Source organism: Fusarium oxysporum, chromosome 9 (assembly GCF_000149955.1).
Source record: "Fusarium oxysporum f. sp. lycopersici 4287 chromosome 9, whole genome shotgun sequence".
In the NCBI taxonomy this organism is placed as follows: domain Eukaryota; kingdom Fungi; phylum Ascomycota; class Sordariomycetes; order Hypocreales; family Nectriaceae; genus Fusarium; species Fusarium oxysporum.
Window position 1 is genome coordinate 2,712,111 of NC_030994.1, and position 25,377 is coordinate 2,737,487.

General features: G+C 48.7%; 12 protein-coding genes and 1 non-coding gene across 18 annotated transcripts; 6 read left to right on the forward strand and 7 right to left on the reverse strand.

Annotated features, from left to right (window-relative positions):
- Positions 1-39: 39 nt before the first annotated feature.
- FOXG_12857 (uncharacterized protein) lies at positions 40-980 on the forward strand (the record flags this gene model as incomplete). Its single annotated transcript, XM_018392782.1, has 2 exons — positions 40-241; positions 292-980. The coding sequence occupies 2 exons, from the start codon at positions 40-42 to the stop codon at positions 978-980; spliced, it is 891 nt and encodes a 296-aa protein (XP_018251365.1).
- A 1,059-nt stretch (positions 981-2,039) lies between these two features.
- FOXG_12858 (uncharacterized protein) lies at positions 2,040-3,687 on the forward strand. The gene is made up of 3 exons (XM_018392783.1): positions 2,040-2,781; positions 2,826-3,236; positions 3,284-3,687. Exons 1-3 carry the CDS (start codon positions 2,420-2,422, stop codon positions 3,396-3,398), a joined length of 888 nt encoding a protein of 295 aa, XP_018251366.1. The 5' UTR covers positions 2,040-2,419; the 3' UTR covers positions 3,399-3,687.
- A 364-nt stretch (positions 3,688-4,051) lies between these two features.
- On the reverse strand, positions 4,052-4,396 carry FOXG_12859 (uncharacterized protein; the record flags this gene model as incomplete). Its single annotated transcript, XM_018392784.1, has 2 exons — positions 4,052-4,329; positions 4,378-4,396. The coding sequence occupies 2 exons, from the start codon at positions 4,394-4,396 to the stop codon at positions 4,052-4,054; spliced, it is 297 nt and encodes a 98-aa protein (XP_018251367.1).
- A 942-nt stretch (positions 4,397-5,338) lies between these two features.
- FOXG_12860 (uncharacterized protein) lies at positions 5,339-6,756 on the reverse strand. The gene is made up of 5 exons (XM_018392785.1): positions 6,576-6,756; positions 6,212-6,527; positions 6,063-6,164; positions 5,793-6,014; positions 5,339-5,743 (listed from the first exon to the last, which is right to left on the reverse strand). Exons 1-5 carry the CDS (start codon positions 6,624-6,626, stop codon positions 5,556-5,558), a joined length of 879 nt encoding a protein of 292 aa, XP_018251368.1. The 5' UTR covers positions 6,627-6,756; the 3' UTR covers positions 5,339-5,555.
- A 46-nt stretch (positions 6,757-6,802) lies between these two features.
- Positions 6,803-8,667, reverse strand: FOXG_20801 (uncharacterized protein). Of its 3 annotated transcripts, none has more exons than XM_018401110.1 (3): positions 8,475-8,646; positions 7,300-8,428; positions 6,803-7,251 (listed from the first exon to the last, which is right to left on the reverse strand). In XM_018401110.1, exons 2-3 carry the CDS (start codon positions 8,259-8,261, stop codon positions 7,224-7,226), a joined length of 990 nt encoding a protein of 329 aa, XP_018251371.1. In that variant the 5' UTR covers positions 8,262-8,428; positions 8,475-8,646; the 3' UTR covers positions 6,803-7,223. The 3 variants fall into 3 exon arrangements, with proteins under 3 accessions (XP_018251371.1, XP_018251369.1, XP_018251370.1); XM_018401109.1 differs by having other exon boundaries at positions 6,817-6,914; positions 6,971-7,251; positions 7,300-8,646; XM_018401108.1 differs by having other exon boundaries at positions 7,300-8,667.
- Positions 8,668-9,195: 528 nt separating this feature from the next.
- Positions 9,196-11,215, reverse strand: FOXG_12862 (ubiquitin thiolesterase; the record flags this gene model as incomplete). Its single annotated transcript, XM_018392786.1, has 6 exons — positions 9,196-9,632; positions 9,679-9,850; positions 9,912-10,002; positions 10,698-10,801; positions 10,857-10,877; positions 10,928-11,215. The coding sequence occupies 6 exons, from the start codon at positions 11,213-11,215 to the stop codon at positions 9,196-9,198; spliced, it is 1,113 nt and encodes a 370-aa protein (XP_018251372.1).
- Positions 11,216-12,023: 808 nt separating this feature from the next.
- FOXG_12863 (uncharacterized protein) lies at positions 12,024-13,850 on the forward strand. 4 transcript variants are annotated; one of them, XM_018392788.1, is made up of 4 exons: positions 12,069-12,350; positions 12,400-12,889; positions 12,961-13,536; positions 13,586-13,850. In XM_018392788.1, the coding sequence occupies exons 2-4, from the start codon at positions 12,639-12,641 to the stop codon at positions 13,704-13,706; spliced, it is 948 nt and encodes a 315-aa protein (XP_018251374.1). In that variant the 5' UTR covers positions 12,069-12,350; positions 12,400-12,638; the 3' UTR covers positions 13,707-13,850. The 4 variants fall into 4 exon arrangements, with proteins under 4 accessions (XP_018251373.1, XP_018251375.1, XP_018251374.1 ...); XM_018392787.1 differs by having other exon boundaries at positions 12,024-12,889; XM_018392790.1 differs by having other exon boundaries at positions 12,400-13,536.
- Positions 13,851-13,974: 124 nt separating this feature from the next.
- Positions 13,975-14,057, reverse strand: FOXG_20802. Its single transcript has one exon. It is a non-coding gene; the product is annotated as a tRNA-Lys (tRNA).
- Positions 14,058-14,828: 771 nt separating this feature from the next.
- On the forward strand, positions 14,829-16,303 carry FOXG_12864 (uncharacterized protein). The gene is made up of 2 exons (XM_018392791.1): positions 14,829-15,108; positions 15,158-16,303. Coding segments are annotated over exons 1-2 (711 nt in total). The 5' UTR covers positions 14,829-15,106; the 3' UTR covers positions 15,867-16,303.
- Positions 16,304-16,728: 425 nt separating this feature from the next.
- On the forward strand, positions 16,729-17,321 carry FOXG_12865 (uncharacterized protein; the record flags this gene model as incomplete). The annotated part of the gene is made up of 2 exons (XM_018392792.1): positions 16,729-17,005; positions 17,101-17,321. 2 exons carry the CDS (start codon positions 16,729-16,731, stop codon positions 17,319-17,321), a joined length of 498 nt encoding a protein of 165 aa, XP_018251378.1.
- FOXG_12867 (uncharacterized protein) lies at positions 17,186-20,102 on the reverse strand. The gene is made up of 9 exons (XM_018392794.1): positions 19,964-20,102; positions 19,886-19,912; positions 19,739-19,829; positions 19,647-19,688; positions 19,439-19,593; positions 19,347-19,384; positions 19,142-19,279; positions 18,672-19,091; positions 17,186-18,617 (listed from the first exon to the last, which is right to left on the reverse strand). The coding sequence occupies exons 1-9, from the start codon at positions 20,006-20,008 to the stop codon at positions 18,590-18,592; spliced, it is 984 nt and encodes a 327-aa protein (XP_018251379.1). The 5' UTR covers positions 20,009-20,102; the 3' UTR covers positions 17,186-18,589.
- FOXG_12866 (uncharacterized protein) lies at positions 17,353-18,081 on the forward strand (the record flags this gene model as incomplete). The annotated part of the gene is made up of 1 exon (XM_018392793.1): positions 17,353-18,081. One exon carries the CDS (start codon positions 17,353-17,355, stop codon positions 18,079-18,081), a length of 729 nt encoding a protein of 242 aa, XP_018251380.1.
- A 197-nt stretch (positions 20,103-20,299) lies between the features above and the next one.
- On the reverse strand, positions 20,300-25,153 carry FOXG_12868 (ATPase). Its single transcript, XM_018392795.1, has 2 exons — positions 22,828-25,153; positions 20,300-22,782 (listed from the first exon to the last, which is right to left on the reverse strand). Exons 1-2 carry the CDS (start codon positions 24,553-24,555, stop codon positions 20,542-20,544), a joined length of 3,969 nt encoding a protein of 1,322 aa, XP_018251381.1. The 5' UTR covers positions 24,556-25,153; the 3' UTR covers positions 20,300-20,541.
- Between the last annotated feature and the right edge of the window lie 224 nt (positions 25,154-25,377).

Here is a 25,377-nt window from a genome sequence, read left to right on the forward strand (position 1 = left end):
CCATTACTCTCACCTGTCAAATCGGAGAAGTCAGCCACGATGCCACTCCCAGACACCGACGAGATGATCCAGGCTCGCTGGGGAAAAAGGCAATGGGACTTCTACAACTGGGCTAACGACAACGCCAAGGCGCTTCAGGACACGTTGAAGCTCGATGCTGAATGGAATGCCCTTGACCTCCTGCTCCAGAAACGATGGCCCAGGAAAAAGATCGGGAAGATTACTACGCCTGGTCTCGCGAGTGGAATGGACGCTTCATGCTCAGAATGTCCTACAAATAGTCACCGCAAGAGTTCATCGACAAAGTCCTCGCGACCAACTTCTTTGAGGCAGAGGGCTCTGTCGACCTTTGGTGGGCCATGGATACTTACAACTTATCTTCAATTCCCATCGGTCACGCCAAGTTCGGAGGTGTCGAGTCCTACTACGCTTTCAGGCCCGCACACAATTTCCTTAAGCCTGATCGCAACGAGTCTGGACCATCTGTTCTGGGCACATCCATCCTCGCCGTGACCGTAAAGTTCACAAAACCCCGTACGCAGTCGATCGCCAGTGCTTCATCAGGGACTTTTGACTCTTCATCGAGCGGCTCTAAAGCTTCGTCTATTTTCCCAAGACCTGAAAAGCCAGCACCCCGTACTCGTGCTTCAACTGGCTCTGGAGAAAGCAATAATGGAGCGGTCTACGTCCTTTACCACCCAAACAGCAGCATCGAAGTTCAAGACCACTCTGATGGAGAGGAACTTGCGCCCGAGGCCAAAGATCATGTTCCTGGACGGCTTCACCCGCGCTGCAGTGAGGGGTTTTTACTCGCCAAGATTGCGGACAATCTCAAAGAGTTGGGAAAGTTCAACAAGGAGTTCCGCTTTCTTCCCATCACCAAAACCGCCAGCAAGATCCATTGCGCTCAACTCTTTGAGAACAGTGAACACGGGCTCACTATTGGACCTGCTCTTGCTATGGTGAAACGGGCTGCCTAGATGAGCACAGGCCTGTTGAGACTGATAACAGAGGAGAGGGACTATGAAAGACACATGGGCATGAGTTGCTGATAGGATATTCGGCTGGTGGATAGATGGACGCTTTTGTTTTGTCCTTTGTCCTCTATATGATAGGTTTACCTGAAGAGTGGCCCTTCAAACAAAGAGGGAATGACCGGGCCATCAAATGACAGACAACAGAGATGTAATTGTTTTATCCCTCATTGAAATGTTCCGATATGTAGTTACTCCATAAAAACAAGCAGTTCACAACGTCCCTGCATCAAATCCAATTCGACTGCCGTGGAAGTGAAGGTCAAACGGTCCAACGGTCGAAAAGTCCATCAGCCAAGCCCGTTCGAATACACAATTGTCCCACAATCCCAGGACCATGTGTCGTAGTCCACAAACCCTAGTCCCTGACTTGCGCCACGCCTCGTTGTCAACGTCGCATCAATCTTGGGGCTAAAAGCGTCAAGCGGGATAACTTCGAACCGGGCTGATCCTTCAAAGGATTATGCTTAAAATATGGAAATTCGTTTACAGAAGACGAGGACCCCATATGGGGAAAAGGTAAGATAGATCTTGGCTAACACTACATTTATGAAACCGTAAATTGTTGATCATCGGGCTGGTGAGCGTTGTTTTCGGGACCGAGACCAATGAGGGATGTTTGATGCACGAGTAATGGGAGCTGGGGATTGTGGATAGCATCCACTGCGTAAATGCACATGACTACGGTGGATGTGACGATAGACAAAGCACTGCCGTCTTACGCGCAATGAAACGTGCTCACCTCACTGTTGCACGACGCATTGGAGATTTTGTTATTGGCCAGCAAGGTCATGCACTCACACATCACTAACCTCAACCTCAAAGAGGCTATTTACCATAATATTCTCAAACAACCCAATGATTCATCCAAGCCAAACAACCGTTATCAAGCCTAAATATCCCTTCGCACTCGCATTCCTTCAGATACAAAACAACATCAAGCCGTCATTAAAATGACGTTCCGCCATCCCACCTCGAAAGGCCTTCCCAAAAACGACTTAGACAGCTCGAAAGCGTTCCCCCAAAAGGCTTAGCGCTACAAGGGTGTCATCCTAGCTTCCGAGACTCAATTTACTGGATCTGATAGCGCTCGGGGGTTCTGATTGGACACAAGTTCGGATTCGCTTGTCGCAGGGCTGAAGCGCTTGGCATGGGTGCGTAATGGGAGATGGATTTGGATAGTCATTCGAGGGTTGTATTGAGATGCTTTTGACGTTAAAAGGGTTCCACTGACGTGCAGGGTTGATGGATGAGGTGAGATGTATAAAGAAAAACAATCTTCCGACTCGAAAAGGCTATTCCACTCCTGGCCGTCATCCATCAACCTTATCTCTTCCGCCCCCTCACCTCTCCCTCTCAATCTCAACATCAACTAAACAATCATCATGTCGCAGGTACCGCCAGACAACTTGGTCATCTTTGGCCCCGACGCAAATTGTACTCTCGCTCTATGTCCCGTAGAATGGAGCGTCTACCAATACCGTCCATCGCTCGCCGCGAACATCACCTTCATCGTCCTCTACGCCATCGCCATGGGGACACATCTCGTTTTAGGTATCAAGTGGAAGCAGTGGTTCTACATGAGCTTCATGATGATTGGGTGCCTGTTTGAGATTATTGGATATATTGGAAGGATTATCATGTATAACAATCCTTTCAACTTCGGCGGTTTCATGGTGCAGATTGTGTTTATCACGAGTGGTCCTGTGTTTTACACAGCGGCCATTTACGTGACACTTTCCAAGACGTACGTTCTCCTGTCACAATATCACGGCCTCTCTGACAACGCAGTATCAAATATTTCGCCCCCGAGGTCTCCCGCTTCAGACCCGAGCTCGTCTGGTGGATCTTCATCCCTGCCGATGTCGTCTGTCTCGTCCTCCAAGCTGCAGGTGGCGCATTGTCAACCGTCAGTCAAGGATCCAGCCAAACTGGTATCGACATCGCCTTAGCCGGTCTATCTCTACAGGTCGTCATCCTCGTTCTCTTCTGCGCTCTTCTCGGCGACTATCTCTGGCGATACTTCCGTAGTGGAAATGTCAGTGCTATGGGCAGACGCATGAGGATCTTCTTCGGATTCTTAAGCGCCGCAGTTATTCTTATTCTTGCGCGCTGTGCATTCCGATGCTATGAATTGAGCAAGGGGTATCGAAACTCGGATCTCATCACGGATGAGGGGTTGTTCATTGGTCTTGAGGGAGTGTAAGTTGCAAGTGTCTTTGTCGGTGACCTGTACTAACTGTATTCAGGCTTATTGTCATTGCAGTGTTCTTCTTGTGCATCAGCCACCCAGGTCCTGTGTTCAACGATGCGATGACGACGGTGCCGGGCACCTCGCAGAGCGATGCCGATGCCGAGAAGTGAGATCGAACGAAAAGTACTTGATGTTTTGGTGATGTCGATGCCAGGGTGATATCTGGGGTTTCTGTGTGAAGCAATAGAATATAAAGGACTATTGGATAGAAATATGGAAGAGTACATGAAAGCACGATCCAGTCTTTGTGTCGAACAAGTGACTTGGTATCCTCCCACTCTGCTGAGTGGCCGAGAACAAAGACCTATGGTGAACGCTAATCACTTCAAATAATCATATCCCTGGGGTTTCACCTTTGCAATGTGTATCCCAGGCTTCTGTATCTTCCATACCTTCAGCGCTGTACATTGGGGGCTATGTTTTAGGTGGGAAGAGTGGAGGCTCAGCGCCAGTGCTCGCTTCTGAAGACTGGGGTCATTCACATCACCACAACAGATACAGTCACAAGTCACATCTTACAGTATATCATCAAGTTCTTAGACGAAAAGATTTCGCATTTCTCTAGCTTGTGGGCTTAAGCCACCGCTGGCCAGAAAGTCCAGCCCAACAGAGCGACTTAATACCAGAACAAAACATCATTCTCGAGCTCATAAACAGGGGAACATCGAGTCAACCACCATTTCCTTTCCTTTGGTCTCCATCAACCCTCACTCTGATCCGTTTATCATTCAATCCGGATTCTTCCCCAGTGATCTTGCCACGATTACTTGGAATCGCAGTTGCACCAGCAGTTCTTCTCACAGATAGGGTTCCATTCATGACGACGGAACCGGCCGTCGTTGCCACAGCTGTAGGACCAAGGGGCGTAGTAGCACTTCTGGTACCAGAAGGCGCACTGGATGTTGCAGGATGCCATCTTCTCACCCTTGGTGACGAAGGCATCGGGGGTAGCGACGGGAGCGGTAGTCTCAGTGGTGAGGGTGGCAGCCTCAGCGGGAGTGCGGACAACTCCAGCGTTGACGAGGCCAAGAAGGAAGAGGACTGCGATGGTCAGAGAAGGCATGGTGTTGGGGATGGTGCTGGACTTACGGAAGGCGATGAGCTTCATGATGATAGATGTCTCTGAAGGTAGAGATGATTGAGTTGGGTAGTGTTTGTTGTTGCGGTTGAAGGAAGTTGTGGTGATGCAATGTCAAGTGTGAGAAGGTTGAAGGGTGAGGATGAAAGGTTCAGAATTGAGGGAGAAGCTCGTAGCTTTATAGCTGTGGTAAATAGTCACTGAGCCTGAAATTGGTTCTAACGGTCACAGCTGTTCAGCAATGGTTCGCTGTGGATAGCCTCCATTCTGACCTTAGTTCGCCGAATGAGTCCGCTGGTTGGTCATGCATGGGCGGTGGTTCGGCTGCCACTGTGCCGGGCAGTGTGGTTCATAGCTCATAGCTGCCAGTGACAGAAGAAGGGATTGAACATTGCTATTGGTCTCTTGATACCGAGTGTGCAAGTGAATGATCCAGGTACAGGATGAAAAGAGGGATTGTTCATGATCCAGACAGAGGGGATGGATGAACTGGGATGAAGCAGAACACCAGCCACAATGCGAACCCAGGGAATAGCGCACGGAACTCGATAACACTTATCTCAGAATACTTCCATTAGGGTTGCATCTACCATCAGAACACAAACATACGGGCCGATCGTGCCGGCAAGTTGACGTCCTGAAAGATGGTGGTTGTCTCTCACAGTCCTCCATGAGGCTGGAGCTTTTCTCGTGGTACCTCAGCCTTGATAAAGCCCCCCTTCTTACGTGAACGACGAGAGCAACATCAAATCAATTGTAAAGCTCTTGAATCCTTGATCTATAGCTGTGGAAAGCCACCTGATACAGGACTCCATGTATGCAGCGCCTATGTCTCCAGGCCCGAGAGACACCCTCTTTTCGAGCTGACTTTTCTCCTCTAGCAATTGCTTTGGAGGGAAGGAGATGACATTTCTTGTTTCCGGTATCTTTCGCTTCCCATTCTAGTTCGCATTGTTTATGAGAGAAATGCTTGTTCCCTATGGTCTTCTGACTCTTCTCATTGAGAGCTGGTTCCATCTCCTAACCTCTCTGCATCCATCCGTAGCTCGAGTGCAGAGAACTTATGGCTCTGATCCTTAATTCTAAAAATGTTTAGATGAATTTAGGGTAATTTAAGATAAGCTTAGTATACTCTTGGACAAGTTTATTTTCGCCCCTGATCCAGAGTCACCGCCCTGATGCTCAATTCTTAAGATGAGATACCAGCCTCACGTTCAATCTCCTCCTTACTAGGACACCACTTATCCTGCAACTCCTTATCCGTAGACTTTTCAATAACACTCTTCTCCCACCACTCACCCCAACTCGTCAAGAAGACCCGATCACGGTCCTCGGGGAAGTCACTTCGAGTCATCGCGGCAAGGACACTTTGTGCACCTGTCACATAATCAGTTACACGTTCCAGCACAATGGTGCGCAAACTTACCCTCGGGGATTGACTTTGCGTCAGCCATGTCGGCTGTGATGCCCATACGTCCCGCAAGACCTGTACCCGGGATGAGACCAGGTGAAACAGCAACCACGTCGTTTGTATCAGCGAGTTGGCGACGCCACCACTGTGCGCCGAGGAGGCCGGTGAATTTGGTGTTACAGTATGTCGTGCTGGCGGAGGCACCAGATCCGGCTTTGAGTTCAGTGTCGAGTACGCCTGTACGAGATCAGAAAATGAGACTTAGTCTTAGGTGATTTGACTTACTGGGATCAGAGACTCGTCGAATAGCGCCGGATGAAACAAACACGATCCTCGACTTAGACTCAACCAACTTCTCCCTCAAAAGATGCACGAGATAATGCTGCGCTACAACCAATCAGTATCTCACATCCAACCTCACTTGGCAAACTTACAAAGATGGTTTACGACATGCGGTTCACACCACTTCGACCCATGCGGCCCCGGCCCCTCAGCAGCAACACCTCCCAACCCTGCATTAAGCAACAAGTAATCAATCTTCTCTCTCCCGATCTTATCAAGCGTCTGCTCCGCAAATGACTTGACGCCCTTCAAATCACTCAACTCCAAGGGAAGAACGGTGACTCCGTGAGATTCACGGTCGAATTTAAGCTCATCGTAGGCTTTCTGTGCATTTTTGGTGTTGCGTGCGCCGAGGATGACTTTGTATGGTTGACTCTGGCTGAGGAGCTGTTTGATTGCTTCGAATCCCTGTAGATGTTAGTGTTTGTTACACAGCGCTGTGGTTTGAGGGCTTACGATGCCGGACGAAACGCCGGTTGCTACGATTGTTTTTGCGAGGGAAGTCATTCTAAACGATTAATTGAGGATGAATTGCTTGTAAGTGTTGGGTGCTGACGGGTTGTTCTTAAGGGAGTTTTTGGCGGGGTTATCGGATATAAGTGACGTAAACACTATTGACTTCAGTTCACCAGCTTGCAGATTGTGTAAGCGGACAAGAGAGTGAACAGGGTTCATAGCGAAAAGTGGTCTTAAATCTGAGGTAATCAAGATGAAATTATTAATTGTCTATTCATTTTTACTTTTCTAGGCCGGGCCCGTTACGTGTTCATGTGTTGGGCTTGTCAAAGTCATGTTCTACGGTCTATGGTTTCAACGTTCTCGACCCCAACAGCGACACCGTGTTCACTCACAAGTACGCAGGACGTCTTCTCTCCCGCCTTGCTTTGATCTTGATGACTGGTTTTGCGTGGTTTGAGGATCTGATAGCGTTAGATATACACTCTTGTACGTTCAAAGTACCGAATGTGTGCCAGAGTAATGATCAGGCTCTTCCCAGTACATTCTTTCAGTCGAGGGATGCTCGAATGTCATGGGGTGGGATAGAGGATGAGTCGATATCGTAGATAAAACTCAGCAGGTTTCAGAGCTGCAATGAGCCCATCCTTACCTCGGAATCGGTCCAAGACCCAGCCTGCAAAACAGTCAGCTTCATCACATCACAGTCCACAGCATCACTTGCATAGCTTTCTTCCACCCAGCAATAGTACTCCTCGGAATCTGAAAGTGATTCTCCGCATCCGTTGTAGAAGGCGGCACCATTTCTCCCCTCCGATCAACACGATGATGAAGCATCCACATGATAACCTCCTCCTTCTTCCTCTTCGAATAACTAGCCTCCTTTCGCACAATCGGTGTAGTCCGTAGCATTTTACGTTCTGACAACGGCTTTGGCTTTGGTCCTCGCTTCTTCTTGGGCGGAGGTCCCATATCATATGTTACTTGGCCCCTGGATGAAGACTCAGGTGCTGGTGTAAATGCTACGGAGGATGGTGCGGGTGTTGAGGCGATGGAGTGAGCGGCTGGTGTTGAAGCAACTGATTGGGGAGCTGGAGTAGATGGCGCTGGCGTAGGAGCAGCGGATTGAGGTCCTGGAGTTGGAGTTGGTGTAAATCGAGGTGTGGCTAGTGGTGTAAAGAGAGGAGATTGCTGAGGTGTCATGACGGGAGTACCCTGGGGTGTGAAAAGGGGACTTTGAGGAGGAGGGTGTCCTGTTTGAGGAGCATAGTGAGGGTGTGCCATGTATGGGGATGGCGACATCTGAGGATGAGGACTCTGTGCCATTTGCGGACGAGGACTTTGTTGCATATGAGGATGTGGAGATTGAAGCATCTGATGGTGAGGTGGCTGCGGCATATGGGAATGCGGAGACTGTGGCATGTGAGTATGTGGTGACTGCGTCATCTGAGGGTGAGGACTCTGTGGCATTTGATACGGAGACTGAGGCATCTGATGAGGCGAGTGAGCCATGTAAGGTGAATGCGGAACCTGATGAGGATGAGGATACCCCATATGCGGATGCTGAGCCATGTGTGGCGATGGCGGCATATGAGGATGAGGCGACTGTGGCACCTGGTGATAAGGAGAATGCGGCATCTGAGGATATGGAGACTGAGCAACTCGAGGTGACTGATGCTGAACCATTTGAGGGTGTTGAACCTGAGCCGGAGCTAGAGGTCGTTGAGCCGTTCGAAGTGACTGAGCCACGTGCGGTGATTGCGGAACTCGTGGTTGTGAAACTCGGGGTGATTGAGAAGTCTGCAAAGGTTGAACTGCTTTTGAAGCTTCAGCCCCTTCGGATGGTTGAGGAACTGCTGGTTCAGCTTTTGAAGACTCAACAGCCCCTGAATGAGTCACCTTGGAGGCCTCATCGCCCTCAATTAACTCAACCACCGTATCATTCTTCTCCGAAGCAGCCATCACGACTATCACAACCCTTCAATGTAGTAAAGAGAAGCTGAAGGTGATGGTTATCCAGAAGCTATTTGAAGTCTCCACTGATCCGACGGAAACTCAACAAACTCGGTCAAGTTAGCGTCACGCTAATTTCTTGGACCATAAAAACGATCAATTCAGTACTTCACCGCCGGCCAAGTAATGCCCACGCTCTAAGTATCCTTGCTCAAACTATTTTGCTGCCAAAAGATCTACCAATCAACTCTTTGCTTGGTCTTCGCATTGAGCAGGGGTATCCAGTTTTATGTTGTCCGACTTTCAGCTTCGCAATTGTATACTTCGGAAATAGTGCATACGCGTCTTCTTGGATCACAAGGGTTGTGATGAGAGACGCGGCTTAAGAATGAGAATGTTTTGTAAGGAGTTTACATGAGATGGTTGAGTTCAAGTACCGGCTGTTTTAATGTCAGGACTTTCACTCAATTGTTAAATAATGGCCGGAAGAGCCCCTGTATCATGTATCTGGTGATCTTATTTCCGTGAACATCTTCTGTTCAACGAACTGTACCGCAACTCAACGTTCACACTCATAAGCAAGTGTCCATATATGTCAAACAGGCCGATCTTGCAGCCTTCTATTTCGGTCTATGTAACCAGCTCAGCTACAACATAAATAGTACTTTTAAACTGTCTTAGTTCTCAACTCCTCGGGCAACAGAGCAACCTTCTCATTAAAGAGCTTCTCAGCATCAGCCCACACCCGCGAAGTCTTGCGGTCCTTGAGCGTAAGCAACGACTCCTTGAGACCCTCGCTAAAGGCCTCACTAGCCTCGCGGGGAAGCATTGAAGGAAGGTGATCAATGCTGATGACAGACAGGGGGAGGTTGTTCTGGTCGTCCTTGATCTCGACGGGGACAGTGGGATTCTCGAAGGTGGTGTTGATGGAGTAGATGGGGATGGGGTTGTGAGGGTTTGTGGTGTCGCACGAGACGTCGATGACAACGGCGAGGTTGCGGCCTTGCTTGGCGAGGAGTTCTTGGTTGATGAAAGGGGGAATGGGCTTGGAGAGGTAGATGGCGTTGAGGAAGACATCAGCCTTGGCGATCTCCTCATAAGGGCCTTGAAAGGGTTAGTTGCCATCATTGAAAGAACACATACAACTTACCATCACGGTCCTTGGTCTCGTTCAAGTCCCAACGGGTGATGTTCTCATCAGGCATGCCAGCCTTGAGGAACAAGTCAACGGCACCCTTACCACATCGTCCAAGAGCACCGAGGACGAGAGCAGTAGGCTTACGTCCCAGAGCCTTCTCAGCCTTGGTGAGATCCTCGCGAATCTGGGTTGACGAGCTCATCCTCGTTCAGGTAGTATCCGCGGCCATCGGTGAATGTCTCGACTGAAGGGAGCTTAGAAGACGAGTCCTGCAGCTGGTGAGCAAGCGTCTTAATTCCGAGCGCAGCTCCTGCAAAACCAGCGTGGAAACCGAAGCTGAAGAGTCGTTAGCAAGTGAGACAGAGACGATCTGGAGTTTGCTTTGTTGCGAAGTTCAGTTGTCGATGGTTGAAGCACCCGCAAAACCCGCGTGAACCCCAGCCCAATCCAACACTGGTCAGACTTCGTATTCGGACTGCATGAATCCAACTTGGAAGGCCGTAGCAAACCTCTCAACCTTCCCAAGACCTCGCTTGAGGTACAGCACGGATACTGCTTTGGTCTCGATAGTAGGAACCCGGAGTGAAGCCCCATGAACTACGGGCTTTGGTAGATGAACGGTGTAAGAGCCCATTTACAGAGCTCATACACCCTCGATCAAACACCGGCAAAGCCCACTAACTCCAGGCGCAGATCGATTTCCCAAGAGATACCTCTTAGCTCTCCATATTTCAAGATCGCGTCGGGAAACTCAAAACTCCAGTGTACAACCGGGGCTTTGTGTATGTACGACCCCTTTGAGGTTCTCGGGCAAAGATGACAAGAACAACCCCATTTGAAAGCTTGACTTCTGATCCAGTCAAAGGTCGTATTTACCGACCACGCTCTTAGAAGCTCGAAGCTCTAGGTGCGTTGGTTGTGGGGTTGGGGCGCGAACCCGCCCTCTCTTCAACTTCGAAATCTTCAAAAAAAGAAAAGGGGCAAAATCGCCACATTTCAAGCTTCATTTTAGGGAAAAAAAAAAAACTTACGCCGAAACCCGACGACCTTCAGAATCGTGCAAGAACTCCAAGTCATACAAAACTGAGCCGCCTTGTGCCCAGCGACCGAGTACCTTCTCCCAGCCCCCTTGATTCTAGGACGTGATGCGTCAGTTGATATTTCGTCCGGGTCGTGGGCTAGCAATGTACCTTGTAGCAGTGAGCGAATGTCTATGTCAAGTTAGCAGACGTCACTCTCTCGTTCCAGACATCTGACATACGATGTGGTCATTCTTGAGGGGGAAGTCCTCCTCGGGTATCTCCTTCAGCCCCAGGATGATTGTCCCAGGCTCAGCGTTGGGCCAGACACCCGTATCGACAAGACGAGCGCCAGCAGCCTCATACTCTGAGTCCTCAAAGATACGCTTAAACTTGGGGTCTGTGGACGATCGCTCGACGGAAATGGGGTATCCAGCATCGACGAGTGTCTTGATAACGGCGGGGGAGAAAGATCGGTGCTCGAGAGGCTTCTCCTCAGCGCGAAGTAGGATGTGGGGATATTCAGACATGATTGTGACGGTTCTTAAGCTGTCAATTCTGAAGTTTCGAAAAGAATTAGCTATTTGCTTTGGATATTGCGATCGAATTGCAAAAGTTGGATGCGAGTGGCGGAGAAGAGTGCAGCGGGTGAAAAGACTCAATGAGGATTCAATTGACGCGACGGAAAACATAGAAGGGAAGAAACGCACAGTAAGACGCGATTGTTTTATAGAGGGATGATCGAAATAGGAAGGATATCGCGTACCTGGTGTATTGGATGTTTTTTTTGTATCTGAGTCACAAAAAAGAGTCAAGGTGTGAATATTGGGATGGTCTGCTCCTGGATCGGCCTGAGACTGCGACCCCGGCGAAAAATGGCCCCGCTCCCGCAGCCGAACAACCCCGCGGTGGGGAGCATTATTTCTCTTTTGGGTTTAGCGAGGGGAATTCGAAGCTGTTTTGATGATTGCATCATTAATTCAGGTCCTAGCTCTGAAGCTTGAGTGCAATGGAACTGCCGTGAATTCAATGCGGAAGTATTTCACGAGAAGACTGCGGTGAAGCCTGAGTTTCAAGAGACTGGGATCTATAGCTGTAGAGGCTTCAATTTTGTTACTTGGATTAAACTTCATTACGAGGTTGACTAGCACCGATCGGAGTTTGGTGACCAGTGCTATTATTCCCTTCCTTCACCTGATGATTCAAATAAAACTTAGGCCAGGCTGTTCCAGCATCGGCATCATGACATATTCATATCATTCAGGGGCAATTGTGTGATTTGAACCTTGATAATAGAAATCGAGTATTCGCAATCTCATCATTATACCTGTGGTGACTCGGAATATTGTGAGTCATCAAGATACCTTACGATTTGCTTTACTTTGTGACCCGTGCAGCTGTCAACATCAATTGAACAGAAGAACACCCCAAATATTACCAATTTTCAAGCACTCAGCTCTTCAGCTCTTCAGCTCCCTCCCATCATCATTATTCCCCTTAGTCCCATTAAGCCCTACCAAGCTTGACCAAAATGATCCATCTCACTCCTGTTCCTGGCCCACTTCCTAGCCAAGCAACCATCGATCGCCGGAAATGATGCGCTCATTCAACAGATCCGATCGCGTTCCTTGGACGACAGCATCAGATCGGTCCAACCTTGTTCAGGTGAGACCATGCACGCACTTAAACGTCAGAGTCAATTTACTTCAATTAGGTTGGATCGATCACCGTAAGCTATTAGCGACGCATTGTTTGTACCTTTTTTTCTATGACGCTACGATTAAGAGATGGCTGGAATGACGACACGGCTGAGACCAAAAGCAATAACATTGGTTACAAAACCTGGGTGATGGTTTAGACAAATCTTTGTTTTTCTCATCAATTGATTGCAATTACTCAATTCTCTTGATATCACACATATTTCAATTCAAAGCTGTAAACAAGGCCGCAATCATGAAGGGCAACGATGAAGTTATCCAAGAGTTCAACGAGGTCGTCAACATGACGGCCTCGGAGCTCGAGAAGTGGCTCAAGTCGGATGATTCCAACAGTGCTGGCTGGCCAAAGGAGGATGAGAACGGCGAGACTGTCGGACATGACAGCGGTCGCAAGATCGTCGAGATCTTGAAGGAGAACCCCAAGAAGGAACCTGAGAAGTACACCGATGAGCAAGTCCAGCACATGCGCAAGGTTGTTTCCTACTGGTAAGTCTCTCACACTATTTGCGACTGATATCAGATGTTCTACTGGTCAATTAGATGTTAACACCCCGCAGCAAGCGACATCTTGCTCAAGAGACAAAGGCCAACAACGACAAATCGCCTGAGGAGGTCAAGAAGACAAAGTCCTACGCGTCGCTCAAGAACTGGGGCCACGATTTCCTCAAGGCTCAAGGCAAGGAGAATGGTAGTGAGAAGAAGGAAGATAGGGAAGATAAGGAAGAAGCGAACGACGACGCTGAAGATGCCGAAGAAGAAGGCGATGATGATGAGAAGCAAACCGGTGAGAAGAGAAGAGCGACTCGAAGCCAGACTGGTTCCAACAAGAAGCGCGAGACTCGCAAGGGAGAGTCTACAAAGTCCAATGATGAAGAGGAAGAGGAGGAGGAGGAGGAGGAGGAAGATGATGATGATGATGAGAAGAAGCAGGGACAGAAGAAGCAGTCCAATGGCCAGTCCAAGAAGTCCAACGGATCCTCAAAGAAGGAGGAAGATGCTGAAGAGGAGCAAGATGATGATGAGGGCGGTGATGACTCTGGCACAAAGAAAGGACCAAAGAAGGGTGAGACTGTGAGCTGGAACTGGGGACAGGGACAGCCCAAGGGCAAGGTCTTGGATGTCAAGGCTGAAGAGTGAGTATTCATAATTATTTATGAGATGGGTTACTAACATTGAGTGCAGTACCACGATTACGACGAAGAATGGCAATGAGGTCTCCAGAAAGGGTGATGAAGAGGACCCTGCTGTTGTATTGGACACGGGCAAGAACAAAGCTATTAAGAAGGCCCATGAGCTGAACTAGTCGGTTTCTATATGGGTTTTCATTGAGTGGTAATAGAGGAAGGGAATTGTTTGTATTTTGCTGGATCTTAACATCGTAATACCATGTTTGCATTTCAACACTGAGCTTCTTTTCACTTCTCTGTGAACATAACCCATTGACAAAAGTATTCTCAAGACACACAGTGAGCGCCTACGCGCCATCATCAATTGACACCACCAAGAAAGATATCGACAAAAATTACAAAAAAGAAAGCACATCTCAATCATGAATATGTATTTATAGGAACAGCCCGATGCGGGGGTCGAACCCGCAACCTTGAGATTGTGAACTCTTAAGAGTCTCACGCTCTACCGATTGAGCTAACCGGGCGTGCTTCGCCGGGTGATCAAGCCCGTGTGTTGAGATCAGTAGCCAGAAAGTGGTATTATATTGACGAGACGACGTAGTTATCTATTGACGAGATCTTGGTGTTCTGTTGTTGGGTGCTGGTGAGGTTGTGGATGGGATAAGCTTTTGTAAGAGCCTGGAACATGACTGCTTGAGGTTTAGTGAGTCGGCCAGTAAAAGCTTGTGTTGTTTGTTGTGGAAGAAGTGGAAATCGCTCTGCTGGGACAAACCTTGGCTCAAATTGGTGGTAGCCCTTGAACTCAAGGATTTGGATGATTGAATTGGGAAAGCTTTGTGCAAAGTGAAAGGATTATGAAAATGCCCCTCTGGCTATTCTGACGACATTCTATCGAGAACCAGCATAAGTTCCGTGTAAATAAACTGTTTTGATCCAATGCCATGTAAACAAACAGGACTCGCCTCAATCTATAGGGTAAATCTGACGTCGATGAAGCTTCATCGTCACAAGCCAAAGACCATGACAGCGCTTAGAACAGTGGGTCTCGATTGAGCTTCAACCGTTTCATGATACCAACAACAAACCATGATGGAGATTACCTGCGGCAAGAAATCAATATACTCCTTCACATCTCGATTCCAAGTAAAGCCCAGCTAAAACCACTTATTGCCAGCTGCTTTCACGCACCTCTTCTCGAGTTCTCTTAGGCTCGTGCAACGAACAGCGGGTAAGCTAAGTTAGTGGATGTCAGCGCAATGTGGGGTCCGCGCCGCCTGTTTCATGAGGAGCTGCTTGCTGCAAACGGGCGCAGCACTTCCTCGAGTTAAGCTTTCCTGGAATCTTATCGTCAACGGCAACTCTGTTGCTTGCTTCCATTCCCTTCCCCTCTTTCATTACTTCTACAACGGCCTCATTTAGCGTTTCCTTTCTCTAACGTGTCATTAACATTATCTATCTTCAGCCTGTAAACTGCCTTTCTTTTCTTTGTTCTATTCGATTCTCGTTTTTTCGCGATTGCGCGGCATGATTCTTGACCTCCAATCGCAACCGTCATGACCAGTCACCCTCCATCATGTGAGAGCACCAACTCGAGATCATTATGCTCAGGACTAACAAACAACAGGATTGAACCCTCTATTCGCGTCCGTCGGGCAATTCATGCCAATGATGCGACTCTTCTCCGCCGAATTCTGAAGACACATCCCAATCTTCTCCTCAACCCCGACTCTTCACCATCCGGCCTCTCCAATTCGAACATGCACCTAGCAGCCTCCCTAGGTCACCGCGAAGTCTGTGAAGTACTCCTGCAACTCGGCCACGAAGATCCAGTCCCCGCACTCAACGAGACCCATCAAACAGCGCTGATGCTCGCCTCAGCCGGTGGCCATACCGAGGTTGTACAACTCCTCTGCGAACACGACAAAACATGCATTCTTCGTCGCGACATTCGAGGTCGTGATGCCGTGATGGAAGCTAGTCTTGGCGGACACGACACTATTGTTCAACTCCTCCTTACCTTTGTCCCAGGGGGACCTTACGACGCAGTCCGCCGTGCGGACGTGGAAGGAAATACGGCACTACATTTTGCGAGCGGGAACGGAAACTTGTTGGTGCTGCGAACGCTGCTGGCGGCGGGCGCGGATATACATAAGCGCAACATTTGGAACTGGACACCGGCTGCGTACAGCGCTACTGTTCAGGCTGAGGTCTATTTGAAGGGTTTGGTGAATGAGGTTGGAAAGAGACAGCAGCAGCAACAGAAGAGGGAGATTGAGTCGGCTAAGAAGGGAGGCGGAGTTCGAGTTGTTGAAGCCACAAGCGATGAAGACTGATTCAGGCAGAGTTGCCGAATCTGCCAATGCGGCTCTTCCATGCCGCCTGTTTTGCGTTGGATCTCATGACCTGATGTCGACATCGACACCAGCAGAACCGGCTTCACACATCCAATCATTTCTTCGACTCTTATCAAATGCCTTTCGCCATCTTTTGTCAATTTGTCAGTCTACAATACTCAGGAAAGCGTCACGGAGTTAATCTGAATTGAATCGATTCACTATGCATTGTCCATCAACTGTTTTTGACCTGCGCCATTCACAACCAACTGTCGCCCTATCTGAATGGTGTTGCATGTTCACTCACAGCATGTCCTGTCGATCTAATGCATGATTACAACCATTCCAGCTGCTCTGACGAACCAGATATTCACTGCATTTTCAGGCGGACAACCACTACGAACCAAGCCAAGTGATTGGATACCAGGCATCAACCGAGCCGTGTGGCAAGTTCATGTGTGACGCACGACACGCTGACAGGGTTGTACCATCACGAGGCTGTGTTCGTTAGCTGCGTATCACATCTGAAGTTGACCTGAATAGCTTTGCCCCGGGAACTTCATCCAATCGTACCCCGCATCGCCGTCGTTTGAGAATAGCTGCGAGGTTGACGTAATGGCTGGTGAATCACTTTCAGCTCATGAGTCTCGTGACCCCTGTGAGAACATACTCACGAACAACCCGACGTCTTGCCTACACTACCTCTGCTTTGGAACCTGATTCATCGCCAAGACGTGTAGTTGATCATGTCCAGATCTCTGTCCCTCAGCAGCATAAATAAAAACTTCCATCGTCTCACGAACTTGTTCCTGTCAACCAGCCGTCCATCATTCTCCTCAGTTCGTTTTTCAGACTCGTCCTTATGTCCAACTCAAGCCCGGTTCACTGTAGGACTATTGAGGACGTCCCGCTGCCATATCCCGCTTCCAAGCTGATCATCACCCAACGTCTTGAAGCATCACAAGAATCACCTTTCTGGGCGTGGATCATTGTTGGTGCATTCTACGACAGACAAGATAACGTCCTTTGGAGCACCGAGATCTTCGCTGGTCGCTTGGACATCGATTCGGACTCTGAAGACGAGTCTAGTGATACTTCGTCTGTGGCGGAGAGTTACACCGAGGAGACAGGTTCTTCAGGTAAACACTGATTCCTTGAAGATTTGCCTCAGACATTCATGCGCAGAATGCTCTATATAAGGCATTGTGTCTTCCACAATTCTGACTCTCCTCAGATATCTTCTCTTCCTACCAAGAACGATCTTATCATCACAACGAAGCTTTGAACTATCAAGTGCCTCCGGCCCACCGAGTCTTTCCATATTGGAGCCAATCTCCGCCATACGCTATACCACCAACTTGGGATCCAACAACCCAAGGTCAAGTTCCCGGCTTCTGGCAAGCATCTTTCGATCCGAACGTTCGTCGTTGGGTTCATACCTGGCAACCTCTCTGACTCCCCTCCCCTCCCCTCGCGAACAACCACCATGTCTGGTTGGAACCCAATCAACGGTCGTGACGCTACAGGCTCACGACCGAACTACTCACCCGTTGGTGCACCGATCCCATCGCAGGGTCAGCCGTACATTCCTCATCTTGGTGGCCCTGGGTATAACTTTGGTCTAGCTTCCCCCGTGTATGGCTATATGTATCCCGGCACAGCTGCATATGGCCAGCCCGTTTACGGATTCCCTCCTCAGGGGCCAGTTGCTGGGTTTCAGACTCAGCAGACTTACGCTCATCAGCCCAACGGGACTGGTAACATCCTTCCTCGCCAGGCGCAGCCCATTCCTCAGATTGATTCAAAGATGCCTGCTGCGCAGATGACGAACTCCTCTGGTGGTGTTGGCTGTGAGCCGGGATACAACTACTTCTTCCCTGCCAACCATACCAAGGTGCATGTATTCAAGAGCGATATCCCCCCTTGGCAGCTGCAGGCGAACGCCCAGATTCCCTTTATCGCCTCGCACGTCCCCACCTCGACGAAACTAGGCGATCTCCTGAAGGGATTCGGCTGCACCAATCCCTCAGCCAAGAAGAACATCTGCTTCGAGCTCTACAGTGGAGGAAATGGCAAGTGGTACAAGGGGTACTCATTCACGGGCGACGACAAGGATGAGATCGGCAAGACCATGGATGAGGTTGGCTGGGATTCATCCAGGACTGGAAACAAGGGAGAGAAGCCTGTTGTCTGTCTTTGGTTCTGCAAGAGCTGAATTGGTTTGATGCTGGAAAAGGTGATTTGGGACAAGGATAGCTGCTGGACGTGGATTTTGTTACTGTTGTTCTTTGCTGGTGGAACGTCACGTATATTTCACCTTTGAGCATTGGAGTTTGTGATTTATGTCGCTGGCTTTGTTACTAGCTACGCAATCAATTGAGACGTCTGAATTCCTCCCATGATGCTTTCTTCAGTGATCTCGAACCGTGATGTTATAGGTCCAAGATAATCTTGGTTACGCCAAGATGTTGATCCGATGTCGTGACGCTAGGACCCCTGTACTAGAGCTTTTGGTTGCATGATCTGCATGAGGTACCAAGTCTATTTCAACGCCGTGTACGATGTCACACGAGAAGAACTGTCCGGTAAGAATAGCATGGCGTTACGAAATGGAAACCTTAGCTTTACCCAAAAAGAAAGCTGAGTTACATAACTCCATCCTCGCGCTTAACCCCACGTTCTCAGGTATTGCAACACCAACGCTCTCTCTTCAGACTACTATACTACGGCTTCCTCCCGTAAATGGAATAACTAAGATTCGGTTAGTGTTGATACGTGATAGCATGGCCCGGAAGCTGAACTCACATCGGCCAGTAGGCGTGAACCTTCCTATCCCCCATAGTCTTTCTCACATCCATCAGAAACACAGTAGTATCCTCCACACTCCACCCATGTCCCCTCGTCAGCGCCGCCATAGTAATTGCCTCCAAACCACTTGAAAAGTTCTCATAGCACCAAGCCCCCAGCTCTTTATACTTCTTATCCTTCGGCCACGAATTACTCGGCCACCTGAACCTCTCGATCTTGACATCCACGAAGCCAATCTCCGTCATAAGGTCTACTAGCGCTGGGATATCTACATAAGGACGCCCGAACCGCTCTGATGCCTCTTGTAGGAGCTTGAGACACTTGAGGAGTGCGTTATCGGGCTTTACGGTACCATCGTCGGATTTGATGGTGAGATCTGCTTCTTGGAGTTCGAGATAGCCGTTGGGGGTTAAGTTTCTGAGATTTGGTTAGATGTTTTATAGCTGGGATGTGAGAGGGGGATGTACTGGAAGCATTGGGTAAGGTATTTCTTCCAGTCGCTTATGCAGGATGTCATAAAACGGCTGTGGATGTAGTCAAATGGCTTTGAGTAGGTCCACTCGTCTTCGACATCGTCAATCTCAAAGGTCACGTTAGGGGGGATGCTGTACCACATAGTTAGCACTGTACAGACTAACTGATAACTATTTCATGCAAGTATATAAAACTCACAAGCTTGGTTGAATAGGGGAGAGGTCGACGCCGATGACCTAGATCGTCAGTTTCTCCAAATCGATGGAAAGGATAGTTCGAATTGCACTTACTTCTGCTTCTGGATGTTCATCCGCAAAGTCCATTGCCCAAATACCCGTGCCAGTTCCCAGGTCCAAGACATGGTTCACTTTTGCGTCTGGATAACATGGCGGTGCGAGGCCAAGCTTATCGCCAAAGGTGAGAAGGAACAGATTATGCTGTAGATCTGACGGTACGCAATTAGACTTAAGCAATAGGAAATAAAGACCCAGGTCATACCTAATCTTTCATTCTCCCTCTCATCATTCGGCAAGACATACTCTAGAAGTGGAATTAGAAGGCTCTGGACAAGTTGAGACAGTGTAACTTACTGCCGTCTTTGTACGCATGATACGTCCTCCCGTTTTCACAGCGGTAATTGAAGATTGACTCAGATACACTTGCTGTAGTAGATGCAGAGTCCTAAAGCCATGCATATTAGCATCTAAGATATGCCATGGATTGATTGGTTACTATACCTCATCCAATGTGGACTCATTATCCTCCTAGACCAATCTGGTCAGATGTACTCACAGAAGCTCAATGTACCTGCTTACCTGCTCATCCGGTATAACAACAGGCTGTTCGTTCGTCTCAGCCATCTTAGCGTGAATTGATTGCTTCTGTTGAGATATTAAACCGCCTCAACCATTGGGAGGATGGACTGATTCTTATGGTGAACATGCATGCTTGGCGAGACCTGTGATTGGCGAGAGATGTTGCCTGACATTTTGCATGCTTGTTGGTCATACATGCCAGACACGACCAACAACACCAGGTTCCCCGCCTCTGCATCAGGAAATGCCACGTGTTGTTACTTGGAAAAGAAGTGGTCCTTAAGAAAGGAACACATCTTTGTGATTCTCTGTGCTCCGAGTATATAGGGAGTAGTCTAAGGATCATTGAGATAGTTAGTGCCTGTTGGTGCCTGTTGGTGTTTAGGATGATCGAAGATGGGACACTACCGGGTGACCAGCGCTTTTATCTATCCTAAGTTATGAAAAGCCTCGGGTATATTTCTTTGTAATCTAGGATAGTTTAGGATAACTTATGATGAGTTGAGATCAACTTGGATGACCTTTTGTCCTTTATTTTCGACTCCTGATTCAGAGTCTTTAATCACTTGTCATCCTCTCTATTCCTTCACACTCTCATCACTCTTCTTCCTCCCCTTCCAATGCGTCCTAGCAATCTTCAACAACCCCCAAGCCAGTAATCTATACACCACCACACAAGCCGCCAAGCACGCCACATTAACAACAGGGTCAACATCAAAGTTATACAACTCCAACACCTGCTGCCCCGTCTCAATCGGACACTTCCCATTCTGTAGTCTCTGCTCCTCATTACACGTAAACGTAATATCCCGCAGTGAGTACGGCGCTACAGCTCGTGTGCCGTACCGAATAGGGGAGAGGTAGTTGAACGCTTTGAAGAGCTCCGGCATGTCGATGGAGAGAATACCAGCCATTGTGTTAGCCAGCGCGAGGAACACGCCCATGATGTTGACAGCGAAGCCGGTGTGGCCGAAGAGTGTGTTGAACATGATACCAAGGGATTCACCACATGATACGATTCCAAAGCAAGCAAACACTGAAACAAAGTACAGCGTCGCAGTCCGTGGCAGATCAACAGCAATAACTCCCAAAACACCAAAGATCATACAACTGATAATCTCAAACGGCACCTCCAGAATCGTATATGCCGCCAAGAACGCATGCACACTATAAACCCCATCATCATCCTCTCTATAAAACACATCCCTTTCATTCGGATAGATCGCCGTGTTCTGCAACATGCCCACAAAGTAAAACGCTCCAATTTCCTGCACAAAGCCCATTCTGTTCTGGACAGAGTAGTAGTCGTTGTCGAAGGGCGCGAAGAATAGGGCGAGGACGAGGGCGAGGCCGATTACTTGCATGAGGCGTGCGACGATGAGCTCGGGTTGGCGGTAGGTGTTTATGGTGGCGCGGTGGAGGAGGAGGGGGAGGGATGTTGTTATGGGGGCGCGTTTGCGGATGAGGGCGCCGAGTTCCGCGGGGGTTGAGAGGTTGGCTTTGTTGAAGGAGCGGCGGTGTGTTGTGTTCTGGCTGTTGTGTTGTTCAGGGGTATCTTTGATGTCTTGATCTCGTGTACCACCAGGCTTTTCGTTCGTAGATGAACTCTCTTCTTTCCAATGATCGATCAGTTTCTGAACTCGCTTTCGAGACTCCAACTCTCTTCCTTCCTGTTGAAGATCGATAGTGATCATATCGAGTGCAAAGTCAGCCGGGTTGGTATGTGTTGGACACTCGTATCCATGACGCGCAAGATATCCGAGCATGTCCTTTCCAGGACCAGAGTAGACTTGCGAACCGCCTCTTGCTAAAAGTAAAACGTTTCCAAACTCCCTGAACAGATCGGATCGAGCTTGATGGATCGTGAGAATAAGAGTTCGACCTTCGTTGGCAAGACCTTGAAGAACTTCCATGATAGAATTCGCGGTAAAAGCATCCAACCCAGAAGTTGGTTCGTCCAGAAGAAGAATACGAGGATCAGTGAGAACTTGTACTGCGATGGAAACTCGACGTTTCTCTCCTCCAGAAATACCCTTGACAAGTTCACCGCCGATGAGATTATCAGCACAATCCTTCAAACCCATCTTCAACAATACGTCTTCTGCCCGACGGTTCTTCTCCTCTTTGCTCATGAAAGACGGCAGGCGAAGACCAGCGGCAAAGCGGAGTGTCTCACGAACTGTAAGTGATGGCAGCAGCGCATCATCATCTTGACAGACATATGAACAAACTGATCGAATAACCGAATCCGAAGGGACAGCGCCGTTGAAAGTGAGCTTTCCAGCTGGTCGATACTTCGTCCCCACGGAATTCCGCAGCCTCAGAGCCATTGAGTTGAGAAGTGATGTCTTTCCACTCCCCGAAGGACCCATAATCACATTCAAAACTCCCGCGCTGAACGTCGCATTTACAGGATTAAGAATCGTCTTTGTTGGTAATTTCTTCCCCAATTGAGTTCTCTTATCCAAAGCAAGCGAGAATTGGTTGAGTTCCAGGTCAATGGCTCGAACGTCTGCGACTGATCGTGCAGTCATCTTTTCTTTTCCAGCAGAAAGATCGGTATCTGAGACACGAGCACGCGCAATCGTCATTTCGACTCTGAGAATATGAAGTCCAATGACTGAAAGCACGACGAAGAATATGACGAAGGCGAGGCACACAAGGATTGGCTTAGCAACCCAGGCTTTGGGGAAACCGAGAGATGCCATTACATATGAGCCCGTGTACTGTTTACATCGCGGGTCGGATTCGTCGCCGAAGGGACAATCGTAGAAGCTCCCTTCAAACTCGTTTCCGCAGTACGCGCTAAAGACGTAGAACTACGCATGTCAGTATTAGACATATGAGTGAGTGTAGGATCATACCGTGTAAGTAAGCCATTTGAGCCATCGGACGTAGACAGGCAGACTGTTCACGTTGATGAACATTCCACAAGCCATACTCTGCAGCGTAAAAACCAAATTTGCTATCACGCTCGCTCCAGCAAAGTGTCTAACCGTAGCAACACACGTCATGGCACACGTTACAGCAATGTACTGGTTCAACAACGTGACCGCAAAGAAGGTAAAGAACTTCTCAACATCACGATCAAATCCAGCCATGAAGTAAAAGATAACCGAGAAGAGAAACGGCGCAGCCACATCTTCTGTAACCATCCGTGCGATTCTTCGTGAGAGTACAAATGGGAGGGCATCGACGCATCCTTCAGAGTTCTCGCGGTCGAAGGTGGGAATGTCGAACGTCATGCGGTAGACTTCGAAGATGAGGATGAGGTATCCCTGTAGACCGGCGGCTGTGTATAGTCCACCCTGACGAGATCGAATGCCGGCTTGGTCGCGACCGAGATCGAAAAATAGGTATCCGCAGACAAGACCCATGAAAATAGCTTCGGTGAGAGTAGCTGCCATACCGAGGGGATCACGGTATGTAACTTTGAGGGTACGATCGGTAAGAACAGTGAGCTGTCGCACGAAACCCGCATGCTCCTCTGCCTTTTTATCCTTCTTCTTCTTCCCATCGCCAACATCAACAGTATCAAGAGGTCGATGCCGCTTTTGCGTCGCTTCGTTCCAAGCACTCTTCAGCCTCTCAACCTTGGCAGAAGTTTCTTGTTCCAACTCAGGAGTACGATTATCAACGGCCGCAATGTCAATGATGAACTCAGCAGGATTAACGAAAGGAGGGAGTTGAAACCCTAGGTCTGCGAACCAAGGAACAGCATCTTTGATAGCGCCCGAGAACACAGGGCTACCTTTTGTAAGAACAATAAGATTATCGAAAAGATCCCAGATTTCAGAACGAGGTTGATGAATCGTCGTTATGATCGTGCGCCCCTTTTGCGCAAGGGTCTTGAGCGTTCGTACAAGCTGGTATGCACTCGTCGCATCAAGACCGGTCGTAGGCTCGTCGAGGAAGAGGACCGATGGGTTGGCGAGGAGTTGTACACCAATACTCGTTCGTCGTTTCTCACCACCTGAACATCCATGATGCTGCGAGTTCCCAATCCGTGTATCGGCGCATTCTTTCAGTCCAAGTTCAAGAATGACTTCTTCAACAACTCTATGGCGTTCTTCAGCGGTCGTCGACGGCGGTAGTCGCAGATCAGCTGAGTATCGCAACGTTTCCCTAACAGTGAGTGTCGGTAGCAGAATATCCTGCTGCATAACATACGCAGCTCGAATATTATGAACTCCAACTTTCCCGTTAAACGTCACAGCTCCCTCTTGACTTAATCTCGAGCTCAGAACTCTTTCAGCGACTGTGTTGAGCAGCGTTGTCTTTCCCGAGCCACTGCCTCCAATAATAGCCGTTAACGTTCCAGGTTGAAGATCGGCGTTTACGGCGTTGAGTAACGGCTTCATCTTTGGAGCGGTGCTGAACTTTGAGGAGAACAAATCTCCGTATGTCGAGGGAGCAAGCCATGACGGTGCTGTGTCAACTGATACGGCCAAGTTGTGAAGTTGAACATGAACAGCTTGAACATCGTCGAGAGAAAGATGGCCCCCGGAAAGATGGTGAATACCAGGATCTATCGAAAGATCCGGCGAACTGGTTCTGTCAATCTTCTCAACGTCGGGATCATGATGCGACATGACTGCAGTTTGTCGTAAGCGCGATCGAAGGCCAAATGTTATCTGTTGGTCCAAGCCCGGGACATTATAGCATCAAGAGCAGTTATATCAGTAAGCTCGTTCTTATTATCCAGAATATTCAGGCTGGTTAAAATCTATGACGCCCAGTATAATAGCCTTAAAAAGAGGAACAAGAAGCGAAATCTGACAATCACCACTCCACGAGAGATCCCACTGCATAAGACCCAACGGTCCTCGTCCCAAAGAGGTAATTCATGGTCAAGTCTGTATACATAAACGAGCTTCCAAGGTTAATACCCGAGAAGAGCGCCTGATTTGCTGGGTTCGTTCTAGAGTCGGGTGAGGTTTTTGATGGGTGTGGAGATCGGGGAATGGAAGCGAGGTTGCGGGGGCAAGGGTCTAGGCCGAAAGAATTGATCGAGAAGGAGATGGGCTTGTGATGCGTGTGATTTGTGGAATTGCGTTGGTGGAGGGTGCATTGTTGCTGACGTGGAAAGGGTTGATATTTCGGAGTTGGTCAGTTCCGAGCAAGGATGGATTGAAGAGGAAGATCAATTCACATGCTTCTTTATACTAACAACACCAAACTATATCTCACTGTCATAGAGGATGACTGTGTAAGACTCCTTCAACAATAAGCACAGTAGTCCCCAATGAACCCCTCAGAAAGTCAATCTCACTTGGTGTCTAACCTTCATGATCAATGCCGCTTACACCTCGCTTATCACTCCCATGATCCCTGGAAAGAACTTTCGCTAACATGTCCCAAAGAAAACATGTCTAGCGCTTGGCGTCCACTTCGGCTGCGAAACGATGCAACCG